The sequence below is a fragment of the Felis catus genome, chromosome E1, assembly GCF_018350175.1.
Source record: "Felis catus isolate Fca126 chromosome E1, F.catus_Fca126_mat1.0, whole genome shotgun sequence".
Classification (NCBI taxonomy): domain Eukaryota; kingdom Metazoa; phylum Chordata; class Mammalia; order Carnivora; family Felidae; genus Felis; species Felis catus.
This window is the reverse complement of record NC_058381.1, coordinates 49017796-49045282: the sequence shown is the minus strand read 5'-3', so window position 1 is coordinate 49045282 and position 27487 is coordinate 49017796. Positions and strand designations below refer to the sequence as shown.

The 27487-nt window shown below is 39.8% G+C and overlaps 1 protein-coding gene and 1 pseudogene across 19 annotated transcripts in view; one reads left to right on the top strand and one right to left on the bottom strand.

Moving 5' to 3' along the window:
• The window catches only part of CEP112 (centrosomal protein 112), a 467190-nt gene that overhangs the window by 293835 nt on the left and 145868 nt on the right, over positions 1-27487 (bottom strand). For all 19 annotated transcript variants that reach the window (XM_023244533.2, XM_045044857.1, XM_045044855.1 and 16 more), the window contains one exon: positions 7259-7394. In XM_023244533.2, coding sequence (XP_023100301.2) covers positions 7259-7394 — 136 coding nt within the window. The remainder of the gene's footprint in view (positions 1-7258; positions 7395-27487) is intronic.
• Positions 21848-21948, top strand: LOC111557883 (annotated as a pseudogene).

Sequence of the window (27487 nt, the reverse complement as noted above, 5' to 3'; positions counted from 1 at the left end):
ATAGGGTTCTTTTTTTTTTTTTTTAATGGTTGTTTTGTTGTTTTTTTAAAATCATTTATTTATTTTGAGAGAGAGAGAGAGAGAGAGCATGAGTAGGGGAAGGGAAGAGAGAGCAGGAGAGAGAGAATCCCAAGCAGGCTCCATGCTGTCAGCACAGAGCCTGACACAGGGCTTCGATCCCTCTATCTCACAAGCCATGAGATCATAACCTGAGCCGAAATCAAGAGTTGGACACTTAACCAAATGAGCTAACCAGGCACCCCCGTTGCTAGGTAGGGTTCTTAATTTATTGGTTCCCGAGATGACTTTGTCTCCAGGGCTTTCAGTTCTGCCACAAAACTCTGAGACTTCTTTTTCATCTTAAAATATATATATATATCAATTTGAAAACATTCTCATGACTCTGGATTAAATTGTTGTCTTAATTTCATTTGCAGATGTTTCATTGCTAGTGTATAGAAGTATGGCTAAATTTTGTATAATGACCTCGTATCCTGAAAATTTATTTAAATCATTTATTAGTTCTTGTCTTTTTTAAATGGATTTTGACCATACGGAATGATTGTGTCATCATACTTCCTTTCCAATTTTTATTCTTTCTTTCCCTTTTCTTTCTTTCTTTTCTTTCTTTCTCTCTCTCTCTTTTTCCTTCCGTTTCCTTACCTCCCCTCCCCTTCCCTTTCCTTTCCTTTTTCTTTCCCCTTTGTGTGCTGGCTAGAATCTCCAATACAGTATCGAATGGAAGAGGCAAAAGCAGGCATGGTTCCCTTGTTCTTAGGAGGAAAAGCATTAAGCCTTCCAACCCGAAGTGTACAAGTCATAGAGTTTTCATAAATGACCTTTATTAGGTTAAGTACGTTTGCTTCTGGTCTTAATTTGCCAAATATTTTTTTAAAATCATGAATGATATTGAACAAACGTTTTCAAATGCTTTTTCTGCCTCTACTGAGATGATCACATTGTTTTCTCCTTTATTAATATGTGGCATGACACCAATTAATTTTCAAATGCTAACACCACCTGGGATTCCGGGAATAAATCCCACTTGGTTGTGATGTATAATCATTTTTATATGTTTCTAGATTCCATTTACTAAAATATCATTAAACATTTTTGTGTCTGTATTCATGGCAGATTTTGTAGTTTCCTTACAGTGTCTTTGGCTTTGACATTAGAGTAATCCTGGCTTCATAGAATGAATTGGAAAGTGTTCCTTCCTCCTCAATTTTCTGAAAGTGTTCAAAGAACTCAAAATTATTTTTTCCTTAATATTTGATGGAAATCACCAGTGAAGCCACCTGGTGGTCCTGGGCTTTTCTTTGTGAAAAGATTTTAATTGTAAATTAAATATCTTTATTATTGCACAATTCAGATTTTCTATCTCTTCTTGAGACAGTTTTAGTAATTTGGGTCTTTGGGTCTTTCTATGAATTTGTCCATTTCACCTGAGTCTTGTAATTTGTTGGCCTAAGTTTATAAAATATCACCTTGTAGTTCTTTCATTTTCTATAGGATCAGTAATGGTGTCCTCTCCTCTTTTATTCCCAACCTTGCTAATTTGCTTCTTCTCACTTTTTTTCCCATTAGCCATGCTAAAGATTTGTCAGTTTCGTTGATCTTTTCAAAAAACCAACTTTCGGCGTCATGAATTTTCTCCTTTTTTTTTTTTTTTTTTTTTTTTTTTGCTTTCTACTTCTTTGTTTTCTAAAAAAATATAAAGATATTTTCTATTTCCTTTCTTCTGCTTGCTCAGGTAGAAGCTTTTCTTTTTCTGGTTTCTTTCTTTCTTTTTCTTCTTCTTTTTTTTTTTTTTAACATTATTTGTTTTATTTTGAGAGAGAGAGAGCATGTGTGAGCAGGGGAGGAGCAGAGAGAGAGGAGAGAGAGGATCCCAAGCAGGCTCTGCACTGTCAGCACAGAGCCCCACAGGGCTTGATCTCAAGAACTGCGATATCATAACCTGAGCTGAAATCAAGAGTCAGACACAACCAACTGAGCCATTCAGGTGCCCCCTCTTTTTCTGGTTTCTTAAGATGAAGTTTAGGCTACTGATTTGAGAACTTTCTTTTGGGGTATAGACGTTTAAAGCTATAAACTTTTCTCTAAGTACTGCTTTAGCTGCATTCCATAAATTTTGATATGCCCATGTTTTTGTTTTAATTCAGTTCAAAATATTTCCTCATTTTCCTTGTAATATCTTCGTTGACCCATGAGTTGTTTATGTTATTTAATCTCGAAATATGTGGGGACTTCCCAGATTTCTTATTGTTGTTTATTTCTAATTTATTATCATTGAACACATTTTGCATGACTTTAATCCTTTTAAATTTATTGAGAATTGTTTTGTGTCCAAGCATATGGTCTACCCTGGGGAATGTCCCACGAGTGCCTGCATGGAATGATTACTGGGTGGAGTGATTTAAATACCACCCAAATCTCAGACTCCCTCCTGACTGGCACAATCAAAACAGACCCAAAGCAGCAGAGCAAAGGCTTTGGAACTTCATTGAAACTGAAACCCGCCCACAGAAGAAGAGACAGGACTTTTGCTCTGAAACAAACTAGGTTGATAATCTGCTAAAACGAGAACTTCAAGATCATCTGGGAAATTCCAACCTTACTCAGAGAGTATACTAACAAAAACTTGACGAGCATCTTGAGACTCATCCATGTTGTCGTAAGCATCAGTAATTCATTCCTTTATATTGCTGAGTAGTATTCGGTTGTATATACTGCATGTTGATTGTTCTTCCAACTTCGGAGGAACATTTGGGCTGTTCAAGTTAGAGGCTTTTGTGAATAAAACCGCTATCAACATTTGTGTACAAGACTTTGTCTGGATATGTCTTCATTTCTCTTGGTTAAGCACATAGAATGGAATGAGTGATAGATGGTCACTGAATGTTTAACATCTTAAGAAATTGGCACTTTTCGCATAGGCAGCATGTGACAGCTCCATCTAAAAGCATCTTCACCAACATTCAGCATTATCAACCAATCTTTATAGTTTTTTTTAAAATGTTTATTTATTTTTGAAAGAGAGAGAGAGAGAGACAGAGACAGACAGAGTGTGGGCCAGGGAGGGGCAGAGAGAGAGGGAGACACAGAATCGGAAGCAGGCTCCAGGCTCCGAGCTGTCAGCACAGAGCCCGATGTGGGGCTCGAACCCATGAACCAAGAGATCATGACCTGAGCTGAAGTCAGACGCTTAACCGACTGAGCCACCCAGGCGCCCCTGCAATCTTTATAATTTTAACCATTCTAATGAGCATGTATAGTGGCGTTTCATTTGATTTTAATTTCCCTGATGAATGATGACCTGTTGAACATCTTTTCATGTGCTTATTAGTCATTTGTATATCTTCTTCTGTGAGGTGTCCAAAATTTTGCCTATTTTTAACTGGGTTGTTTGTCTTCTAATTACTGAGTTGTAAGATTTCTTTTATACTCTAGATACAAGTTCTTGGAAATATTTGTAAATCTTTTCTCCCATTCTTTGGCTTGTCTTACTTCCTTTTGTTGTTTTTTAAGGGTGTCTTTCAAAGAGCAAAAGTTTTTAATTTTGGTGAAGTGGAATGTAGCAACTTTAATTGCGATTAATTTCTGATTCTATTGCATTGTGGTAAAAAAAATATGTGCTGTCATATCAAGTTTTAGAAACATACTGAGTGTCTCTTTATGGTCTACTAAGTTTTATAACTGTTCCAAGGGAGTAGGACCTTAACAGGTCATATTTAAAGGGTAGAAAGTAGAAATATAGGTATTGTATAAACTGTTATTTAGACCTCCTATTTATTTTGTTTTCACCCCCTGATCTTAGATGGAGAAAACTATATGAAAGCACCCCAATGCTATTTAATTCTCCATGCATTCCTAACATTTTTTCATATTTAAATACTCTTGCCTTTAGCATGCAAAAATATATCCATTCGTCTAGTTTATTAACTTTATTATGATAGTATTATATTCTTACTTTTCTTCTGAATACAAGTGATAAATTTTCATAATCTAATCTAATTTTTGTGTAAACTAGTTGTATCTTTTATAAACAGCATACACATGGATTTAAGTCAACTAGTCAATATCTGATTTTACTAAAAAAATTAACCTATTAATATTTATTATGACAGTTACATACTCTGTCTCATTTTGGACATCTCATTCTGTTTCTACTTCTGTTCCGTTGGCAACATCTCCTCTCAAGTTTTGCCTTTATCTCCTTGAGATTTTTATGAAAGTATAACACCTTGTTGATTTGATTTATGCCTAAGCTTACACATTCCAAAACTATTTTAATCTGCATTTCTCTGATTTTAAGATCTTTTGAGTCTCCCCTTTCCATGGCCAAAAATTTTAGCCTACTAAATTGTTTTTACGTTGTTATTAAATTTGTATTGGCCACTTTATATACCTTCTTTTTCAAAACTCAATAAACACGAGCATTCTTTCTTACAATCAGAGTTGTAACAATTAGTTAAACTTGTTTTTATTTTGCTGGATTCCATTGTTCCCTACTCATCCTTAAATATGATGGTTTCCCCATGTGTGCAATGTCTTTGGCTTCATCTCTGGATTGGTTGATCTGTTCACATAATTTTTTCCAGAAAAGAAACAAGCAGTATACATTTTAGGAGCTCTTACTAAGAATATGTTTTTCTGTTGATTTTGCAAGTGAAAAACTCTTTGGTTATGTATAAAACTGGGTCACAACCTTCTTCCTTCAAAACTCTGAAACATTATCCACTATTTTTCTAATTTCTTTGCCAGTTTCATCCTGTCTAGAAACTTGTGGGATTTTCATTTTTATTTTTGAGGTGCATTTTTTTTCCCAGAATGTATCCAGGTTTCATTGCATTAATTTTACTTAATATGTGTGGCCTCTTTCTTAGAGATCATGTCTTCTTATACAAAGATACTACTTTTCTGATATTTTTTTTCAGAATTCCACCATAGATCATTTTCAGAAGTATGCTTTTATTCTGTAACTGCTGAATACAAATGTCTTTTTCCTGTTCTACAGAATGCTTTCACAAGTTCCATGCTGTTTGCTTGTTTTTTCTCCTTCTTACCCATGAGTACCGTGACCTGCTAATATTACATCATCAGCTCCAAGTGGAAGAGTGAGCCAAAGGTACCTGTCATGGTCTCATGACAGCCTTCCTCAGAACTTGCACTGTCAGTCTCAGCAATTTCAAATGCCTCATTTTTAGCCTTCTCGACTCTATACCTAAACCTTCTTGCCAGGGGCCCCCTCCTTCAGTATTTTCTGTATTCCTTAAGTGTCAAGCTGATCAGAGAATTTCCTCTGTAGCTCCACTGCACACTTGGACCAAATACACATTCTAGGGACTGGGCCCTGTTCCTAGCAGGGAGCTGGAAGATGGACATCCAAGCAGCAGGGTCTGGTCTCCACCTTCTGGCACAATTACTCTGCAGGAATCCAGCTTCTGCCCTAGGCAGTGAGGGGGAAAATGGAAGAATGGGATCTCAGAGCCCCATTCTCAAAACCCAGATTCACACAACTCAATAGGAGTGGAAACCCGAATCAAGAAAATAACAACAAGAAAGCACAGTTCCAAACTAGTCAACAGTACAGGGCTCACAGAGATCCTTCCATAGGGATGTTTCCACCACCCCATATGTGCTTGGGGCTCCTGAGGAAGTGAACTCCCACCGAAAAGGAGATCACAAACACGACTGCACCATTTTTTAGAATGAAGAAAACCTGAAGAAAATAAACCAAATACCCTTGGATAGAGGAGCTGATAAATGAAATGTGCTACATTCATAGGCTAAAATGCATTCAGTGTTAAAAGGACTGCACTAAATCAGCATGGACAGGGCAGGGATACGTAAAATTAAATATAAAAGAGCAGCCTTGCACCAAGTGGAAAATAAACTCCAAGCAGCCAGTTACAAAAAAAACAAAAAAACACAAACAATAAAATATAAAAGAGCAAATAAGGCATACATGAAATCTGTAGTATTTACCTAACTTTTAAAAAGTAGATGCACAAAAATTTTTAGATGCATGTAATATGTATAGACGTAACATATACATATAAGATACATGAACATTATATATGCACATAAAAATATAAAAGAGACTGAAATAATACACACTAAATTAATGACAGTGGTTTTCTCAGAAGTGGAAAGGAGGGAGTAATGTGACTAGATATGAATAACAAAGCAAATGAAAACTTCACCTGTAGGGTTGCAGTTTAAATAAACACTGTGTTAACAATGGTTGATTCTTCATGAGGGGCACCTAGGGGTTTGCTCCCTGTTTCCTTTTCAAATTTTTTATTTTCTCTCAAAACTAAAAAGCGTTCCACTTCACCTGTGCAAGAACCGGAGACGGCCTCTGTCCTGAAATGTCAGTTGCCAACAACTTGCTGTAACTGACAAATACAACACCACTTACGGAACACGGACGAGCACAGACACGGTTAACCTGAGCCCCTGCACCACTGGTGGGTCACGGGGTTTTACTTGTAGGCGGATCCACGAGACACACTCTTGCCATTGCCACATTTGTAGCTACGACTTTAACTTCATGTACTTATTTTGAGAGAAACAGAGTGAGCAGGGGAGGGGCAGGGAGAGAGGGAGAGAGAGAAGCAGGCTCTGTACTATCAGCACAGAGCTCCATGCAGGGCTTGAACTCGCGAACCGTGAGATTGTGACCTGAGCCGAGACTGAGAGTCAGAGGCTTGACCAACTGAGCCACCCAGGTGCCCCTATAGCTACGCCTTTAAATGACTATTGTGGTTTTGCTTGAAGGCGAATCAAGGACTCCTGAAGGAGGAAGCTGGGCCCATCTCTTTGTCTGCAGAGCCCCAGGTGGGTGTCCACCCTCCTCCTTCCACACACTGCCACCAAGGTTTGCTGGTCAGCGGCCACCCGGTGGCCCGGGGAGCACGGAGAGGCACGCCAGAGCTACATGCTGTGGCTTCCTCACGTCACACGTTCTGCAGGGAGCCGGGGGGAGCCTGCCGGCCAAGCCCTCCCCGCCAGGGCCCTCCTTCTTGGCCGCGAGGGACCACCTCTTCTTTCCAGGCTCCGGGGGGAGGTGGGTGTCCTCCTCTGCCAGGGCTACCGTCCCTTTTTCATTCTGAACCTGTGACCCAACAGTATGGCTAATTTTGATAAAACTTTGGTTAGAAGTAAATATGTTTCTGTCATATAAAGATCAGAACGTACCTTCCTACTGAGAGAGTGACTTTCAAAAAAGATGCCACAGCGGCCTCCTCACCTGCTCTTTCATTTCAGCGTACACTTTCTCTGAGTTCAGTTCCACCTGCCGCTTAAACTCTTCCAGGGCAGCATCCGCCTGCTGGGCCTGTGACCTCTGAACTTCAGTCACACGAGTCAGCTGCTCCTCTTTCTCCCTAGAAAAGTCCAGAAAAGCTTCAGAGTTGAAATGTAAAATAAAAGAACAAGGCTTGAATGAAAGGGCAGTATTTCACCCTCTCTAAAATAACATTCAGATTGCAAGTTTTTGATCCAAATTCTATAAAACTTCCCTTTCAAAAGTTGACAATAAGATACTTTGTCTCCAGAAAAAGAGACAGAGTGTTCTGATGACTAGCCTCAAAGATTTCTCTCAAACTGCTTCCAAAGATTTCCTTAAAAACAAAACCCGTTTAAAACCCCTTAGCTCCATCAACTGATGGATGGATAAACAAGAACAAGATATTCAAGGTGTACAATGCAATATTATTCAGCCTTAAAAAACACTGAAGTTCTGGGGCACCTGGGTGGCTCAGTCGGTTAAGCGTCCGACTTTGGCACAGGTCATGATCTCACGGTGCATGGGTTCGAGCCCCGCGTCGGGCTGGGTGCTCATAGCTCAGAGCCCAGAGTCTGCTTTGGATTCTGTGTCTCCCTCTCTCTCTCTACCCCTTCCCCCACTCACACTCTGTTTCTCTCTCTTTCTCTCAGAAATAAATAAACATTAAAAAAATTAAAAAAAAACACACACTGAGGTTCTGACACATGCTACATGGAGGAACCTTGAACACGGGAAGCCAGGGACAAGAGGCGACATATTGTACGATTCCATTTATGTGAAATACCCAGAATAGCTAAGTGCTTACAGACAGGAAGTAGATTAGAGATGGCCAGCAGCTGGGGGGGGGGGGGGGGGAGAGGAAGGGAGTGGGCAGGGGGAACGAAAAGTGACTGCTAATGGATATAGGGTGTCTTTTCTGGTGATGAAAACATCCCGGAATTAGATAGTGGCGATGGTTGCACTTCCTTAGGAATATACTGAACTCTGCTGAGATTTGCACTTCACAAAGACGAATTTTATAGTATGTGAGTTATATCTCAATTTTAAAAAAGCCACATACCATTAGAGATATCTCTAATATGCATGTGTAGCAGTTCACCTGTGGGGTGACAGGTGCAACGCAGCCACTTGGTGGCCTGAGATTGTGCCATCGCCCTGCAGGACACGTGCCTACTGATCACCATCTCACCTCTTTACGTCTTGAACTCAAGTTCTATGGTCACAGGGGCTCAAAACACAAGAGAAATCTCTGCAGAGTCACACAGGGAAAAAAATAAAGGCTTTCGGTTATAAATGCATGAAAGTTCATGATGGCTAATACGGAGTTCTGACTCGTGCTGGGCCCGGTGCAAAATATTTTTACATCTCTTCTCTCCTTTATTCTCAAAGCAAACGTGTATCAAAGTATTATTATACCCTTAGTTTTAGAGAACAGGAAACTGAGGCTTAGGGAGTAGTTCTGAGATACCACATTTAGTAACGGATCAAGCCAGGACCGGTCCCGGCCGTCTGACCCTGAGCTCATGCTGCAGGCTATTTTCCAGGTGCCATACTTTAGGGTCTGAATGTGTCCCCTTAAAGGAAATGAATGCTCTTCTAAATGAGGTTCCAGAGAGATCCCATGACCCCTTCACCAGGTGAGGACGCAGGGAGAGGACGCCAGCCCCGAACCAAGAAAAGGGCCCTCATCAGAACACCACCATCCTGGTGCCTTGGTCTTGAATTTCCCAACCTCCAGAACTGTGAGAAATAAACTTCTGTTGCTTATAAACTACCCAGTCGGCGATATTCTGTTACAGCGGCCTGAGCAGACTGAGACATCACAAATAAGATCAACTTGGTTCATCTTCCCTAAATGCGAAAGTTTACACACGTATAAACATCATCTCCTTAACTGCAACGCCAAAGAATGCTGGGGGGGGGGGGGGTGGAGTGATTTAACTCACACAAATCCAATTGTTTTTTGTTTACTTATTTATTTTGAGAGAGCGAGAGAGAGCACGAGCAGGGCGCAGGACAGAGAGAGAGGGAGAGAGAAAAATCCCACGTGGGCTCCCCACTGTCAGTGCAGAGCCCGACACGGGACTTGATCGCACAAATTGTGAGATCGTGACCTGAGCCCAAATCAAGAGTCGGATGCTTAACACCCACAAATCAAATTTTAGGAAAACATCATGACGGGGCGGGCAGGAGCACGGAATCCAAACAATGATGCTACTGTCTTTTAAGACGTGGACAAACAGTAGTTTGAGTTTTTTGACTTACTCAGATCTGAGCTTAAAAACCCCTCTAAGACACAGTAACTTTCAGGCTGTCCAATAAGAGCACACATGTGATACATGTGATACAAGATATCAAAATACCAAACTTTCTCCACAAATACTGAAAACTTTCTCAGAGCTTTAATGCAAAAATACTGAGAAGTGTCACCCAGTTTCCACTTCAGCAGGATCCTCCTGTCCCTTTGTAAAAAAAAAAAAATGTGGCAATGCGTATTTAGTTTCGAGTCCCCCTCCCCCCACCCCAGTTTGGATAGTCTCTGCGTACAAGCTGGAAGAAGATATTCCACATCCACCTTCCCCTAATTTTTCGTCGTATACGACGTGCGTCTACCTCTTCATACCCACCACACAGCCTTGTACCTGAAGAAGACCAAATCCACACGCCCCCCCCCCCCCGCCCCCGTGCTAAACAAGGCAGCTTTTCCACTGAAACCCCTTTCCACACGTCTGTTTCACAGGTGGAGCCACTATTTTAATGACCCCAGGGTTTAACGCTCGGCCCCAAGGTGTGTGAGGCCCTGCATGAGAGCAAAGCCATTGGAGGTGGTGCTGCCAGATGTTGCTCCTGGTCACTGCGTTTTACAGCGATGCGGGTACAGGTTTCTGGAACTTTTTAAAAAGCTTTCCTTTAAGCGGTTTGCTTTAGGTGACTATTCAACAGGAACCGGAGTATCTTGCCGTCCTCCATTTTTCTTACACGTTGTTAAAATGAAACGACTGTGATGTTAACCGGTTGCCAAATTCGAAGGCCTAAATGTTTTGTTTCTTTGCCACTTAACGTTAATATTAGCTCCTAGACAACAGTGATTAATAACCGGATATTAATACTGAAGACTGATTCAAGAGACATCACCGCACAAAAGACTGAGCACTCTGACGGCAGGAGAGAATTTTAGTTTGGTCTGGTGTGTTTTCATCCTTCTTATAGTACCCTGCCCAAGAAGGAGGAGTAAGACTTGACAAGGGTTTCCCTGATACGAACACTGACTATTTTGTTTAAAAATTCAAATATCTGAACACTAACGCAACATATGAGAACAACACAAAGTCATACAAAGTGTATCGGGTACCATGTCCTAGCCCTAGGTTGGCAGATGCGATGGATATTTGCCATAAACATTTTGTCACAGATGTTCAGTGGACATTTTCTCTGGTGCGACAGACCCAAATGACCGAAGGGGGCTGCCTAGGAGGCTCTGTTAAAAGGATTCTGAGACCAGGCTCAGAGGCAAAGGCCACCGTGGTCGATGAATACTGTCCCCTTGTAGGTGTTTGGGGTTAGACGGCACAAGAGCTACTTCCGCACTATCCAGGGACTACAGTGATTAGTGTATCCTGTGTTACTCTTTCGTTTTTAAGCCTCCTAAAAGAACTTGAAAAGGCTACTTCCTATCAGGATTACAATTTTTCTTTTTTTTATTTATTTATTTTTTTTAATTTTTTTTTCAACATTTATTTATTTTTGGGACAGAGAGAGACAGAGCATGAACGGGGGAGGGAGACACAGAATCGGAAACAGGCTCCAGGCTCTGAGCCATCAGCCCAGAGCCTGGCGCGGGGCTCGAACTCACGGACCGCGAGATCGTGACCTGGCTGAAGTCGGACGCTTAACCGACTGCGCCACCCAGGCGCCCCAAGGATTACAATTTTTCAAAGGTTCAATTTGCTTGGTCACATAACAGTTTTGTGCTCCATAAACACAAAAGAAAGTACATTGGACACTATTTGAAAACTTTACAAATTCATTTCTCATAGAATCTAAAAATTATGTACCATTACTTAGCCAAAAGAAAAGTTTTGCTAACACCTGTTATAAAACATACGACCAGTGGCTGAATGTTGAAAGTCAGCTGTTTTACACTTTTTGCCCAAATATCCACAGGAGCCATTAGTTAATGTAAACACTTTGAATTTAATAGGGCAAATATTTTCTCCATCATTTCATTCTTACCTACCAAGTTTAGCCATTTACTTTGTAACTAGCTTACAGCCACATAAATCAAAGTCAGAAACTTTACCTATAATCAGGTATATATCACAGACCATATTTAAAATACTGTTAGGGGCGCCTGGGTGGCTCAGTCGGTTAAGCGTCCGACTTCAGCCAGGTCACGATCTCGCGGTCCGTGAGTTCGAGCCCCGCGTCGGGCTCTGGGCTGACGGCTCAGAGCCTGGAGCCTGTTTCCGATTCTGTGTCTCCCTCTCTCTTTGCCCCTCCCCTGTTCATGCTCTGTCTCTCTCTGTCCCAAAAATAAATAAACGTTGAAAAAAAAATTAAAAAAAAAAGTCATAAACTTTACCTATAATCAGGTATATATCACAGACCATATTTAAAATACTGTTAGGGGCGCCTGGGTGGCTCAGTCGGTTAAGCCTCCGACTTCAGCCTAGGTCATGATCTCACGATTCGTGAGTTCAAGCCCTGCGTCAGGCTCTGTGCGGATGGCTCAGAGCCTGGAGCCTGCTTCGGATTCTGTGTCTCCCTCTCTCTCTCTCTCCCCCTCCCCTGCTTACGCTGTCTCTCTCTGTCTCTCAAAAATAAATAAATGTAAAAAAAAAAAAAAATTTTTTTTTAAATGTTAAAAAAAAATTTGAATACTGTTAGAATAAAGCCTTGTGCAGTAAGGCACATCTTACCTTATAATTTCTATCCTGATCTACAAATAGAAAACATTGTCATATATTAAATAACAGGTATGGGGAAGTGAAGACATCTTCCATCTAGCTTCTGGTCCCACCACACTTGCTAATAGTAAGCTAAATATCAAAGGAGACCTCACTCAGTATAAATCACGACAAATACATTGAGCTCCACTAATATGTAGGAAGCTTCTCTCTTAATATAAATAAAATATCTGTCTTAATTTAAGTAAATAGATGATATTCATTTCAATGAAAGATCCATTTTAATTTCTATCAAAGTAATGAGGTAGAAGTGAAAACTTTCACCATTTGAAAAAGAGAAACGTCTGCTCCTGAGAACAGTTTTCCCTTTTACCAATGATTCCGAATTGCGTCCTGTAAGAAGCAAAAAAAAAAAAAAAAAAAAAAAAAATGACTTTGAAGATTATTTTTTCCAGTGCAACTAGTTGTGGGGCCGAATATAAATGCATCGCTCAAATGCCTTAAAGCAGGGCCTCCTTGAAGATAAAAAGGTGGGAAGAAAAATTTGCTTTTTAGTTCTGATTTATTTATAAAATGCAGTAAATTTTCCTCATCGGAGAATATAAAGCATAAAGAAAAAAGAAGCTGCATTCTTATACAACCACAAGCCAGCTCAGATGAAAGGATGTTCTGAAGTACATGATTATTCCAAAAAGGCAATAAAATGTAGGAGACTAATAGACTACAATTTGGTATTTCTGAGCTTTACAAGCTAACATTTATATGTGCAGGCCAACCTTAATTTGAAAATCTTCCCTTTGCACATTTCTTCACCAGCACTTTTGATAATGATGGCAGTGATCCAACATATATTTATAAGGCTTCACATTACAGGATACTTCATTTGCTGCCAGCGTGGCATCTCCACTGGAAACTCCAAGAAAAAAAACAAAACAAAACAAAAAAAAACTTCAAACAAGTCTGAAAAACAGCTAGAAGAGTCTCCATTCCCTTTCCAGCTGGGCTGAAAAACAAGACTTTCAACCAGCTACAGCCTCTACGTTCGTGGCTCCTGATTGGTGCTTAAAGGGAATACAGTGAGTCAGTCAAAGACACGAAGATACAACTCTGACTTAAAAGGCACTAAAAATAATACCTTTCACTAAGCATGATAAATGAAGGAAATTCTTTGGCCTCTTTTTCACACAGCTGCTAAGACTAGTGGCCTCTGCTAAATTCTTGTGAAAAAAGAAAAAAAAAAGGTAAATACTGTGAATATCTACACATTTGTTACTTCAAGAATCAGAAAGAAATGTACAGTAAAATGGAAATTAGTATTCTCTCCATATTGGAAAGATGACAAGACTCCTCCATTGATCTACGGATGCAACACAATCCCTGTCAAAACCCCAGGTGACATTTGGCAGAAATTGACAAGCGGACCCTAAAATTCATATGGGATGCAAGGTACCCAGAAGCAAAACAATCTTGAAAAAGAAGAACGCTGGAGAACTCACAAAACTTATTACAAGCTGGGTTAATCAAAATCGTGTGCTACTGGCATAAGGATACACATATAAATCAATGGAACAGGATTAAGATCCCAGAAATAAACCCTTAACATCGATGATCAGTAGACTTTCAGCAAGGGTGCCAAGACAAGTCGTTGGAGAAATGGCAGTTTTTACAACAAATGACACTGGGACAACAGGATATTCATTTGCAAAAGAATAAAGTTAAGATTCCTTCTTTACACAATACACAAAAATTAACTCAAGATAAACCACAGACCTCAATACAAGAGCTAAAAAATAGGAAAGTCTTAGAAGAAAACAGGAGTAAATTTCTGTGACTTTGAGCTAAGCAAAGCTTTCTTAGAAGTAACCAAGGGCATAAACAAGAAAATAAAATATAAACAGATTCAGCAAATTTAAAAAACTCTTGTGCTGCAAGGAATGTCATCAAACATGAAAGGAAAATCCACAGAATAGGATAAAATACTTGCAAATCATAGATCTGAAAAGAGACTTGTATTAAGAATACATAAAGAACTCTTACAGATCCATAATTAAAAAATAAAGAACACACTTTTTAATAACATTAAAAAATAAAGCACCTTTATCATTAGGTTCTTTATTAGAAAATATTTTTATTAAAAAACAAAGAACCTAAAAATAGGTAATGAATCGGAATAGATGTTTCTCCAAAGAGGATATACAATTGGCCATAAGCACCTGAAACGTCACTCACTAGAATCGTTCATCCAAAAAATGCACTTCAAAATCACAGTGAGATACCTTTACACAACGTCTAGTTTGGCTTATAAACCACAAGACAGATTGTAGCAAGTATTGGTGTTTTTGTTTTGTTCTGTTTTGCATTTACCCTGCGTGGCCTTTGTGTAGCTTCTTGAATCAATATAATTATGTCTTTCATGAACCTGGAAAATTTTGGCTATTACGTATTAAAACATTTCTGCCTCTTTGCGCTCTTCCCTCCACTTTTGTGACTCAAATATACTTTATACATTGTCGTTGTCTTCCAAGTCCCTGCAGCTCTTTTTTTGGGGGGGGGGGGTTATGTTTTTCTCTCTGGCCTCAGATTGGCTAATTTCTATTAATTTGCACATTCACCGAATCTTCTTGTTCTCCACTGTTGTTATATTCAGCCCACATTTTAAATTTCAAATGTTGTATTTTTCACTGTTTTTCACTCCCGAGATTTCCTACTTTCTCACTCATTGCTACCAATTTTTCTTATTGCCCTGAGCACAACTATAATAGCTACTTTAAATTTTTTATCTGCTAACCCGAGCGTCTAATTCATCCTGGGGTGGTCTCCATTGATCATTTTCTCTTGAGAATAAACAGGTCATGTTACCTGTTTCTTCATACGTCGAGTATTTGGGGCTTGTGTCTTTACGAATGAGACACTGTAGAGAGTGTGGATTCTACTACTTTCCTCTGAATGGTATTAATGGTGAATTTTAATTGCCAGTTTTTAGCAGGCAGTTCACTTGGCTGGATACAAACTATAAATTCTGTCTCCTCTGCAGAAGACAAAAGTTCATATATAAAAGTTCGGCTCTTTGAGTTTCCTAAGCTGTTTAGAATCTTCTCCAACCATGCATGTTTCCCAGATCAGCCAGAAATATGGGTGGACCAAGATCACACAAAGAATTTGGGGCCCTTCCCTGCTCGCTCACTTTATTTCCTGGGTGTCCCTCCATCTGAGTTTGTCACTGGCTGCCCTGATCTTTCACCTGGTTCTCTAAGTGCTAAGACCACAGTTATCGGGGCGCCTGGGTGGCTCAGTTGGTTGGGCGTCCGACTTCGGCTCAGGTCATGATCTCACAGTCCGTGGGTTCGAGCCCTGTGTCGGGCTCTGTGCCAACAGCTCAGAGCCTGGAGCCTGCTTTGGATTCTGGGTCTCCCTCTCTCTCTGCCCCTCCCCCACTCGTGCTCTGTCCCTCTCTATCAAAAAATGAATAAACGTTTAAAAAAAATTTCTTTTAAAGACCACAGTGATCGACCCAAATTTCAGCCATCCCACGTGGCACCAAATGTGGGAAAATGAATGCTATAAAGATGTGAAATTCCCTTTCTTTCTTCCAAGTATGTCCTCCTTTCTACCACCTCTTCATATTTATCTGTTCTCCAAGGCCATCCGGTAGTTGTATTTTATACTTTGTTCACAGCTTATATTTGTGGGAGAATTGGTCTGATAGGAGCTTACTTGCCATAATATAAACTGGAACCTCCCCTCTTTGTTGTTTTGACTGGTAGGTTACCACTTATTCCGTAGGGGTTCAAATGCCAAGTTTTTGGACAGAACTGCTATTTTTTTTGTCCTTGTCAGCACTTTTTATATACTGCCACTGTAGCATTTTATATACACTATCACAGTTGTTAATTTATACATTTGTCTTTTCTAGAATAATGAAATCTCATTGAGGCTCGGGGAATGGACGATGTGGGGACACAGCTGTCTTCTTCATATTTATGTTAGATACCTTGAGCATGCCATATGCAGAGAATAATTCAATATTTGTTTCATAAGCCTACATTATATCATCTAGATAGAACCAGAGCAAACCATAGAACATAAAAAATTCCTCAACCTCAGCACTACTGACACACGTGGTCAGATAATTCTTTGTTGTAAGGACCTGTCCTATGCCTTGAGATACATTTAGCAGCATCCCTGGCCTCTACTCACTAGATCCCAGTGACAATGTCCCCCGCCCCCCAATTCTGACAACCCAAAAATGTCTACAGACATGCCAGACAGGCCCTGGAGGGGCAAAACCATGCCTGGTTGAGAATCACTTGTTCTTTATCAAATTTCATGGAGTGAAAGAAGCCTTAGGTTTCATTTGCTTTCTGGGTGTCCGATTTGCAAACAAGGTTTTGGTCACTGTTAGTGGAGAATGACCCGAAAAAGGAATTACCATCCAACTTCTTTGAGAATCCAATGTCATGCATTGCTTGTAAATGACTATAATGACTCCACCACCCGGAATTTGCTTGTTCTTACAGTGTGTGTCTTATAGGTGTTTTTGACCTGGAGAGAGAAGACCCAGATAACCCTAAATTGATGATGATGATGATGATGATGATGATGATGGTGATATGCTTATATTAATAGCTCCTTGCAGTTTAAGAGTTTTGGCACATATCTTCCCAACTAGATATAGGTTTCTAATGGAAAATGTTAAAGAGAAAGGAAAACTATTAAGGGGCCAAACTGATAATTACAGTTAATTAAGACAGTATACTCTGCAGGCTAATTGTACTTAACATGTATAGATTTTTCAGTGTCGAGGAAGGAATATTTTGTGATTACCGAGTTGGAATGAAAGACACCACAAGTTGTTTCTTTGGTTCATCAAATGGCCTTTGAAAGGCAGCAGAGGAAGAGTAAATTCAGATATGAAAGGAAGAGAAGTAGTTATGTCTTAAAAAGACGACCTACAGAAGACAAACTGAATGCTATCCAAAATATCAACTGGAAGAATAGTTCATACGTGAATGAGAGAATCGTGGTAGCTAAAAAGTTCTTGTTGCACAGAATGAAAGGGTGACTGGTGAGATTCTCAGCATTAAGGACGTGATGTAGGGCAGACAGAGGTAATTCAGTAATGAAGTCCATGGAGCTACATATGAAAGCAGCTTGGTGTATTAGTTTCCTGCAGCTGCTGTAACAAATTACTAAACACTGAGTATTTTAAAACAACAGGAGTTTATTCTCTCTCAGTTCTGGAGGCCAGAAGTCTAAAGTCAAGGAGTCAGCGGAGCTATACTCCCTCTGGAGGCTCTAGGGGAGAATCCATTCCTTGGCACTTGCAGCTTCTGGAGACTGCTGGCATTCCTTGGCTTATGACGGTGTCTCTCTCTGATCTATCTTCGAATCACCTTCTCCTCGGTGTCCCTTCTCCACTGTTTCTCTTTATTTAAAAAGATACTCATGACTGTTTTTAGGACCCACCTGGATAATCTCACCTCCAGATCTTTAACTCAGGTACATCAGCAGAGATCCTCTTTTCAAATAAGAACATTCACAAGTTCTGAGGATTAGGATACAGACATACCTTTTGGGGGAGATCACCAATCAGCCCACTGCACGTGCGTTGATAAGGTACAGTCTACTTTCTGTTTGGGGGCTCTGATGCTTAGCTCTACATCAAACTTCTGTTCAGCTCTGGCACACAGAAGGCTTCACTTCAAATACACTATATCCAAGAGCCCACTTAAAGTGACATCATCAAGACAGTGACATAAATCATCCCCACCTTCAGTGCCCCTCACCAAAAGACCAACTAGCAACTATCCATAGACAAGATATCATTGTGAGAATCCCACACCCAAGGGTGTGAATGAAGCACCCACATTGGACCACAGAGACTGGGAAGGATTACATTAGAAAGGTAACAGGAGTCTGGGGCGCCTGGGTGGCACAGTCGGTTAAGCGTCCAACTTCGGCCAGGTCACGATCTCGCGGTCCGGGAGTTCGAGCCCCGCGTCGGGCTCTGGGCTGATGGCTCAGAGCCTGGAGCCTGTTTCCGTATCTGTGTCTCCCTCTCTCTCTGCCCCTCCCCCGTTCATGCTCTGTTTCTCTCTGTCCCAAAAATAAACGTTGGAAAAAAAAAATTAAAAAAAAGAAAGGTAAGAGGAGTGTCTACACTCTGCATCATCACCTACCCACCTCAGACCAGCATGACACTACACCAACAGGGCCACCCTGGTTTCTCCAGTGGAAAAGGGGGAGTTCATGATGGACACCCAGGTCCTCCAGTACTGCAGGATGCTTCCCAGAAATCCCACTATAGTAATCAAAGCAGTGTGATACTGCCATTTAAAAAAACAAGAAAACAAAAACAAAACAAACCCCCAAACCAACCAACAAACAAAAAACAGACCAGTAGAACAGAATTAAAAGCCCAGAAACAAATCCATGCATGTACAGCCAACTAGTGTTTGACAAGAAAGCCAAGACTACTCAATGGGGAAATGATAGTCTCTTCAATATAGGGTGTTGGGAAAACTGGATATTCACATGCAAAAGAATGAAACTGGGCCTCTATCTCACCCCACCCACAAAAATTAACTCAAAATGGATTAAAGACTTAAATGTTAGGCCTGAACCTATAAAACTCCTAGAAAGAAACAGGATATAATCTTGACATTGGATTTAGCAATGACTTCATGAATATGACACCAAAAACATAAGCAACAAAAGCGAAAAGAAACAAGTTAGACTAAATCAAACTGAAAAGCTTCTGCACAGCAAAATCAATGGTCAAGAAAATGAAGGCAATCTACACAATGGGGGAAAACATGGCAAATCACATATCTGATAAGATAAGGGTTAATATCCAAAATATATAACTCAACAGAAAAAAAGCAAATAATCCAATAAAAAATGGGCAGAGAAGCAAAATAGACAATTTTCCAAAGAAGATATTCAAAAGGTCAATAGATACTCAAAGGTGCTCAACGTCATTAATCATCAGGGAGACGCAAATTAAAACCACAATGAGATATTACTTCAAACCTGTTAGAATGGCTATCATCTAACAGAGATAACAAGAACTGGTGAGGATGTGGGAAAAAGGGAATATACATACACACACACACACACACGCACGCACACACACACACTGGAATATTATTCAGCCATAAAAAAGAAAGAAATGCTGCCAGTTGCAAAAACATGGATGGACCCTGAAGGCACTGTCTGTGCTAAGTGAAATAAGTCAGACAGAAAAAGACACATACTGTATAATCGCACTTGTTTATGAAATCTGAAACACCCAAACTCAGAAACAGAGAGCAGATTGGTGGCACCCAGTGGAGTGGTGGGGGGGGGGGGGGAGTGGAGAAAATGGGTGAAGGTGTTCAAAGAGTACAAACTTCCAGTTATAAGATAAATAACTTCTGGGGATGTAATATACAATATAGTTAACCATATTGTACTATATGTATGTTTGAAAATTGCTGAGAGAGTAAATAGCAAGAAATTGTCATCTCAAAAAAAAATTTTAATTATGTGAGGTGCTACATGTGTTAACTAACTTTATTGTGGGAACTGGATTGCAGTAAATACATATAATGAATCATTACGTTGTACACCTTATCAGCTTCACCATGTTATATGTCAATTATATCTCAATAAAGTTGGTGGGGGTGGGGAGGAATGAGCCCATTTAAGAGGTAACATCACACCATTATGCTTTGACTATGATGCATCCACATCTTATGATGCCTGGGAAAATGAGACTCCTTGTTCTTACCTTTCATCAATTAGCTCTATGAGGTATGGATGGAAAATTATGGGGGATATGTTTTTAGAGGGAGTTGAAAGTCATTTCTCCTGTCAGTGATACCAACTCTAGTATCCAACAGAGTATATCAACTGATTAAGTCTGAAACGGTACTGAGGCGGTAGGCCGAATAATGGTTCCTCAAAGATGTTCATATTTTAATCCCTGGAACTGGGGAGCCTGGGTGGCGCAGTCGGTTAAGCGTCCGACTTCAGCCAGGTCACGATCTCGCGGTCCGTGAGGTCGAGCCCCGCATCGGGCTCTGGGCTGATGGCTCAGAGCTTGGAGCCTGTTTCCGATTCTGTGTCTCCCTCTCTCTCTGCCCCTCCCCCGTTCGTGCTCTGTCTCTCTCTGTCTCAAAAATAAATAAAAAACGTTAAAAAAAAAAATTTAATCCCTGGAACTGTAGATACGCTACCTTATATAGCAAAAGAGACTTTGAGATGTGACTAAGTTAAATATCTGAGATGGGGTGATCATCCCAGATTACCTAGTTAGGCCTCAAATGTAATCACAAGGTCTTTGTAAGAGGGAAGCAAGAAGGTCAAAGGACAAACAAGACAATATGAGAGAGGAAGCAATGGAGAAAAGACAATAGACTCAGGGTCACAAACCAAAGAATGAAGACAGCCTCCAGAAGACAGAAAAACCAAGAACAGAGTCTTCCCTGAAACCTCCCCGCAAAACCAGACCTGATGACACCTTGATCTTAGGCCCTAAGTCTCCTTTTGGACTTCCGATCTCCCAAACCATAAAGTAATAAATTTGAATTGTTTTAAGACGCCATGTTTGTGGTATAGCAGCGATAGAAAACAATAACAACAAAGAAAACTAATATATATTCAAAATTTAGAACGTATCAAGGGCTGTCTGAGGAACTTAATATGTAATATTTATAATTGCCTTAATGCTATATGGGTAAACAAATAAGTTGGGAATACAACAAATTTTAAAAGTTAAATCAGGCAAAGAAAAAATCCATAGGCTAAATTTTGTTTCAGTCTTTAAGCATTTAAAGTTTTCATTTTTGTTCTTACTTGACTTCTTCCAGGTAATGTCACCAGGTTTAAAAAATGATCAAAAGGGATGCCCGGGTGGCTCAGTCAGTTAAGTGTCCAACTTGGGCTCAGGTCATGATCTCATGGTTCATGAGTTTGAGCCCCGCATTGGGCTCTGCTTCAGATTCTGTGTCTCCCTCTCTCTCTACCCCTCCCTCACTCATGCTCGCTCTCTCTCTCAAAAATAAACATTAAAGAAAATAATAAAAAAAATTAAAAATCACCAAAAAAAGCCAAATTATTTCTTCCCAAAGGGCATATTTACACCTAATAGTGGCAAATCTAGATGAGACAGGACCCAGGGTAAAACTGCCCAAAGACTATTCAATTAGTTCTAGATATTCTCCTTCACCAAGATGCATCCCTCCAAATATGCAAATTCTGAGTGCGGTCAAGTGCAAAGAATCAGCACGGTTCTGAATTAAAATTTCTGGAGCTCAACAAATGACTGCTAAGACTTGCAAAGAAAGAAGTGACCAAAGAAAGTGTTAGTTTCTTGAAGGCAAGTTCATAAGACCACAAACAGGCAAAGAAAAGGAGCATGTGATGGCTAATGAGGAATGAGCGGCTGTAGAAAACCCCAGGGCACCCTAGCGATTTTGAAATACTGAAGGAGAATGCCAATTCACAGCTAAGGTGACTTCTTATGGAAAAGTTTTAAGGCCCCATAAGGAAATGTCGCTGCCAAGCATTTCTGCACTGCTCACAGCAAAGACACACATCATGGGTTTGAAACACAGTGTGGGTGTGCATGGTGCTAATCCAATTCAACTACACAGGGACAGCGCTCGCTTCAGCAACACATATACCGAAGTGGGAACGATACGGAGAAGGTTAGCGTGGCCCCAGCACAAGGATGACACATAAAATACACAAAGTGCTTTCCCAAGTCACAGAGTAGACCATACAGAAGATAATCATATAACCACTGAAGCCTGAAAAACAAACACAAATACATCTTTCATAATATATTGGAAGATAAAAAGAATATTTTTTGAGTTTATTTATTTATTTTGAGAGGGACAGAGAGAACACGTATGCATGTGTGTGTGAGCAGGGGAGGGGCACAGAAAGAGAGAGACAGAGACAGAGACAGAGAGAGAGAGAGAGAGAGAGAGAGAGCGAATCCCAAGCAGGCTCCAAACCCAACGTGGAACCCAACACAGGGCTCAATCTCACAACCATGAGATCATGACCTGAGCTGAAATCAACAGTTGGAGGCTTAACCAACTGACCCACCCATGTGCCCCTACAAAGAGTATTTCTAAGGAAAACAAAATTATGTCTAAAATGGCCATAGCAAACCTGAGAAGATTTTTTCCTCCTAAAAGAACATCATATTTTGAGTTTACAACAAGTTCACCCAACCTTTTCTTAACTCATTCTTCAAAAATTGCCTAAGACCTACGTGTTTACCATTAACTCATACTAAGGAACAAAGCTATATAAGAACCCTGTCTTTTAAAAAAAAAATTTTTTTAATGTTTATTTTTGAGAGAGAGAGCGAGACAGAGCATGAGCAGGGGACAGGCAGAGAGAGAGGGAGACACAGAATCCGAAGCAGGCTCCAGGCTGAGCCGTCAGCACAGAGCCCAATGCAGGGCTCGAACCACGAACTGTGAGATCATGACCTGAGCCGAGGTCGGACACTTAACCGACTGAGCACCCAAGCGCCCCACGAACCCTGTCTTTTTAAGAAGACTCCATTAAGTAAAGGGAAAAAATAAAGATAAATACTAAGTATTATAACAGATATTTGAACACAGGGTCTTGAGAAACAGAAGCAGAGGCTTCAGGGAGATTTCGATCCACGCCAGTTAATGGAAGAGATGGGACTGTAAGACCAATCTCTACTGCCGGAATCTCCATCCTACTCTGGTGAATCAGAACAACCTTCTTAGAAGCCCTTTAGGGGTAAGTGGGCTTACGTGCAGCAACGGTTAAGGTAGAACGAGGAAAGTCAGCAGTTCTCAGCATAATCCTGCCTCAAACAGGATGGCATTGAGATGACCGCAGGCAAACACACAACGAGGCTCCGTGCAACCAGGATACTCCAGTGCTAAACCAGCTAGGGATGCTTCTCTTGGTACAAGTAGAAATGCTCCAAAGGGGTTTGGTAACAGGATAAAGAAGTGCTATGGGGCTCTCTTCTAACAAGACTCTTTCACGGTCAATGCTTCCCCAGAAGTCTGTGACCCCAGGGCCAGGCTCCAGTCCTGAAGAACCATGATTGGTTTTGAAGCATGTTACGAATAAGAATGAGGAATCTCTTCAACTACCCAAAAATCTCTTAAAAACATGGATTTCGGCTATGAGGTCTACAAATTCCTTGACATCAACAGGATTTGAGTCATGATTCTAAAGAATTGATCCTGGCATCAACCTCCTAGCCTGTATTTTCAGTAACTTAGTCATGTTCTAAGAACTGAGGCAAGAGTCCTGGCAGCAAATTCTGAGATCTACTAGATCAGATACTGCAAAAAACCTAGAAGTATAAAAATGGATCCTCTCTCAGGGCACCTGGGTGGCTCAGTCAGTTAAGCGGCTGACTTCAGCCGTGAGTTCGAGCCCCGCGTTGGGCTCTATGCTGACAGGTCAGAGCCTGGAGCCTGTTTCAGATTCTGTGCCTCCCCTCTCTGACCCTCCCACGTCTATGCTCTGTCTCTCTCTGTCTCAAAAATAAATAAAGGTTAAAAAAAAATTTTAAAAAAATGGATCCTCTCTTGGAGAAACCACAATCTGATTAAGGGGGAAAAAATGCAAGAAAAAGAATCATATAGTAGTGTAATATTATATATATTGTGTGACAAATTCTAAGTCTATAGGAATATGACAAATGGAAAGAGTCAGAGAGGGTCTGTATAAGAAAACCAATCTCGGGGCGCCTGGGTGGCTCAGTCAGCTCTCTTGGATGCTCACTCTCTCCCTTTCTCTGTCCCTCCCCTATTTGCGCGCTCGCTTTCTCTCTCTCTCTCTCTCTCTCTCTCTCTCTCTCTCTCTCTCTCTCAAATAAATAAACTTTTTTAAAAAAAAGAGGGGTGCCTGGTGGCTCAGTCAGCTAAGCGTCCAACTTTGGTTCAGGTCATGATCTCGCTGCTCATGGGTTCAAGCCCCCCATCAGGCTCTGTGCTGACAGCTCAGAGCCTGGACTCTGCTTCGGAATCTCGGTCTCCTTCTGTCTCTGCCCCTCCCTCACTCATGCTGTCTCTCTCTCTCTCCCTCTTAAAAATAAACATCAAAAAAAAAAAAAAATCTCAGGAGATCAGAAGATTTGTCTGTAAAGTATAAAATTAAGCAATATAGGTAAATGTAATGAAATGTTTAAGCAGTTTAAAGTTTTATATAATAATTATGTGCTAAACTAACTTCTTCCTATAATATAGGCCTATAAATAAATTAAAAGAACTCTACTGCAGCAACTCCAGTTGCTAATAGAAAAGCAACTGGAATATTTATGGTAAAATACAGAAAACCCTGAGAAGGTTATCCTTAAAGATAAAACAGCTACAGTGTATAATGAAGAAAAATTCCTTTAAAATCTTTAAACTCTTTAAGTTTCAAAAAATCTCAAATCTAATGTTTGTTTTTATGTTTCTTATATTTAAGAAAGTACTGATTAAAAGTTCCATATATAAATTATACATCATGCATGCAAAGTTACACACACACACACCAACCCAGCTTACATTACAGGCAGGAGTATATCAGTAAATAATAAGGAAAGGCGCGTTCATCCTATAAAATGACAAAGCCTAAATATATTGAAATAAGTACAGGACCACTTCTTGTTACTAGGGAGAGGAAGAAGGCAATGCGAAGTCATTCAAGCAGAATAATAAGTAAACCAAAGCCAGATCAAAGGAATACAGAAGAAAGGCTGAAACGTGAAGCTGAAATATTTATTTCCTTCAAAACATCATCCATGCCTTGTCCCTGGGCAGTTCAATATTTCAAAGTAGCAAGAAAATATTCTCACTTACATTCATCACTATGCACAAGTAGATCAAATTTTAAGTAGGCAAATTTTCTCGTTATTTACCAAACATAAATATCATATTTATCATTGAGAGAAGGTTTTCTGCTTATCAGGAATGATTTCTAAATTGTACAAAATAATTTTAAAATCACGATAGCCACTGCTCAGTACTTCTGGTGGATGAAGCCTGCTACAAGCTATAGCATTTATAGTGCAACCTAATTTTTAATGTCTTCACAAAGGATGAAAAAGAGTGAAAATTTACTGAGTGTTTATTATGCTCGTTAGTTTAGAGCAGTTCATGTATTATTTCATTCCATTTTTATAATGATAAAAAAGTTCTCATTTAGTTTTTTTCACAAATGAAAACAAGGAGGTTTAGAAGAGTTAAGTGATTTGTCCAAGTTTACATAGTCAATGGCAGAAGGAGAAATTAAACCAGCCCACCTGACTTCAAGGTCCAAAGTCGTTTTACGACATCATGCTATTTCTTTAAGCCTGAAGACAAGTAGGTCTTCACTATAATTTACCCTCACATAACATTAATATTTTCATGCCAAATCACTTTTAGAACATTTGAAAGTTAAAATATCTATCAAGCATTTACTTAACTCCTATTTTATGCCAGGATCTATGCTTGGTGCTAGAATACAAAAATAACCAACACATTGTCCCTGCAGGCAATATAGGAAAGAAGACAAACTCTATACTACTTCCAGTGCCACAAAAGCTACACAATAATATGAACATAATACTCTGAGCAAACAAAGACCAGAGGAATAATTATCTGTGCCTAGGGTAAAATAGAAAAGCTTCGTAAAAGGCACGTCATTTGGTAAGATCATCACTCAATGTTTTTTTTAATGTTTTTTTTTTAATTTTTATTTTTGAGAGAGAGAGAGAGTGTGTGTGAGCAGGGGAGAGGTGGAGAGAGAGGGAGACACAGAATCTGAAGCAGGCTCCAGGATTTGAGCTGTTAGCATACAACCCGATGCGGGGCTCGAACTCATGAACCACAAGATCATGACCTGAGCCAAATTTGGATGCTTAACCGACTGAGGCACCCAGGTGCCCCCATCACTCAGAATGTTTAAGAGGAGTAACATATATATTTTGTTAACTATATGTATTAAAATGTGGATGTATCTGTAAAAGACATATTGTATTTGATATTTATAAAATATCTTTTATTTTCCTCCTTAACCATCATACTTTCCCTGAAAAGAGAAAATCTCCATCAGAAGATTCTTATTTATTTCAAGGGGAAGATGAATCTGGTAAGAGATTTCTAAAGATAAAGTTTTGTTTCAGCTATAATAAAGTATGCAACCATTTTTACTGATTATAAAAGGCTATTGATAAGTCCATGAAAGTACATGAGCTGGATTTATGGTAGTTTTCAGATATGTCTCTATTTATAAACATATATCATCCATGTTCCACTGACCATTCCTTCCTGCCTCATACTAAATTTTTCCAAAGGCTCCAGTGAAATTCTTAAATGTGCTTAATAAGAAGTTCAGTCACTGTTAATCTGCTACCGTGTGGTATTCATTAATTCATTTATTGTTAGTATGTTAAGTACCCATTATTTGCAAGGGACCTTGCTAGATGTTGAGCAGACATCACTGAATTAACCACCTCAGCTTCTGTGCTAAGGGAGCTTTACGTAGAGCAAAGAAAAAAAGACATCGAATTAATACAAATAAGAACAATGAGGATTCAATTCGATGACCAAAACAGAAATATAGAGTACTAAGGGTTTATATATAATGGGTGAAAAACCTTACCTAGGAATTAGGATGAAAGAAAGTGATGTCAAAGTTAACTGAACTGTATGTCAATTACACTTCAATGTACACATCAAATGTACATACATCTTTTTTTTTTTCCTATCAAAAAGAAGAAGCTAACTGAAGGATGTGGAGGACTAGATAGAAGAAAATGCAGGAACGGGCACTCCCAGCATAAAGGGTAACAAAGCGAGAAGGTGTGAAAGGCAATGACGGTGGTTAAATCATGGAAGAGAACAGGGGTCGAGATACCAATACAAACAACGGAGAGAAAGGGGCCTGGGATGAGGCTGAGAATTATGTTGTCATACTGAAAATACTAGAGACAGAACTTTGGTAGTTTTGTCGAAAAACTACAGTGTGTGAGATGAAGAATAAAACAGATGGGATTTACAGGCATTGCTAAAGAAAAGGTCCATGAACTTGAAGACTTAGCAACGGAAACCAACCAAACCAAAGCACAAGAAGAAAAACAGAGTAATACAAAAGAAGCAAAGCATCAGTGACAACGATCAGCAACCTAATACATGTGTGTTTGGAGTTTTTAAAGGAAGAGAGGGGTAGGGCCAGAAAAATATTTGAAGAAATCATGGCCAAAAGCTTTCCAAATTTGATTACAATTATAAATCTACACATCCAAGAACTCAAAGAACTC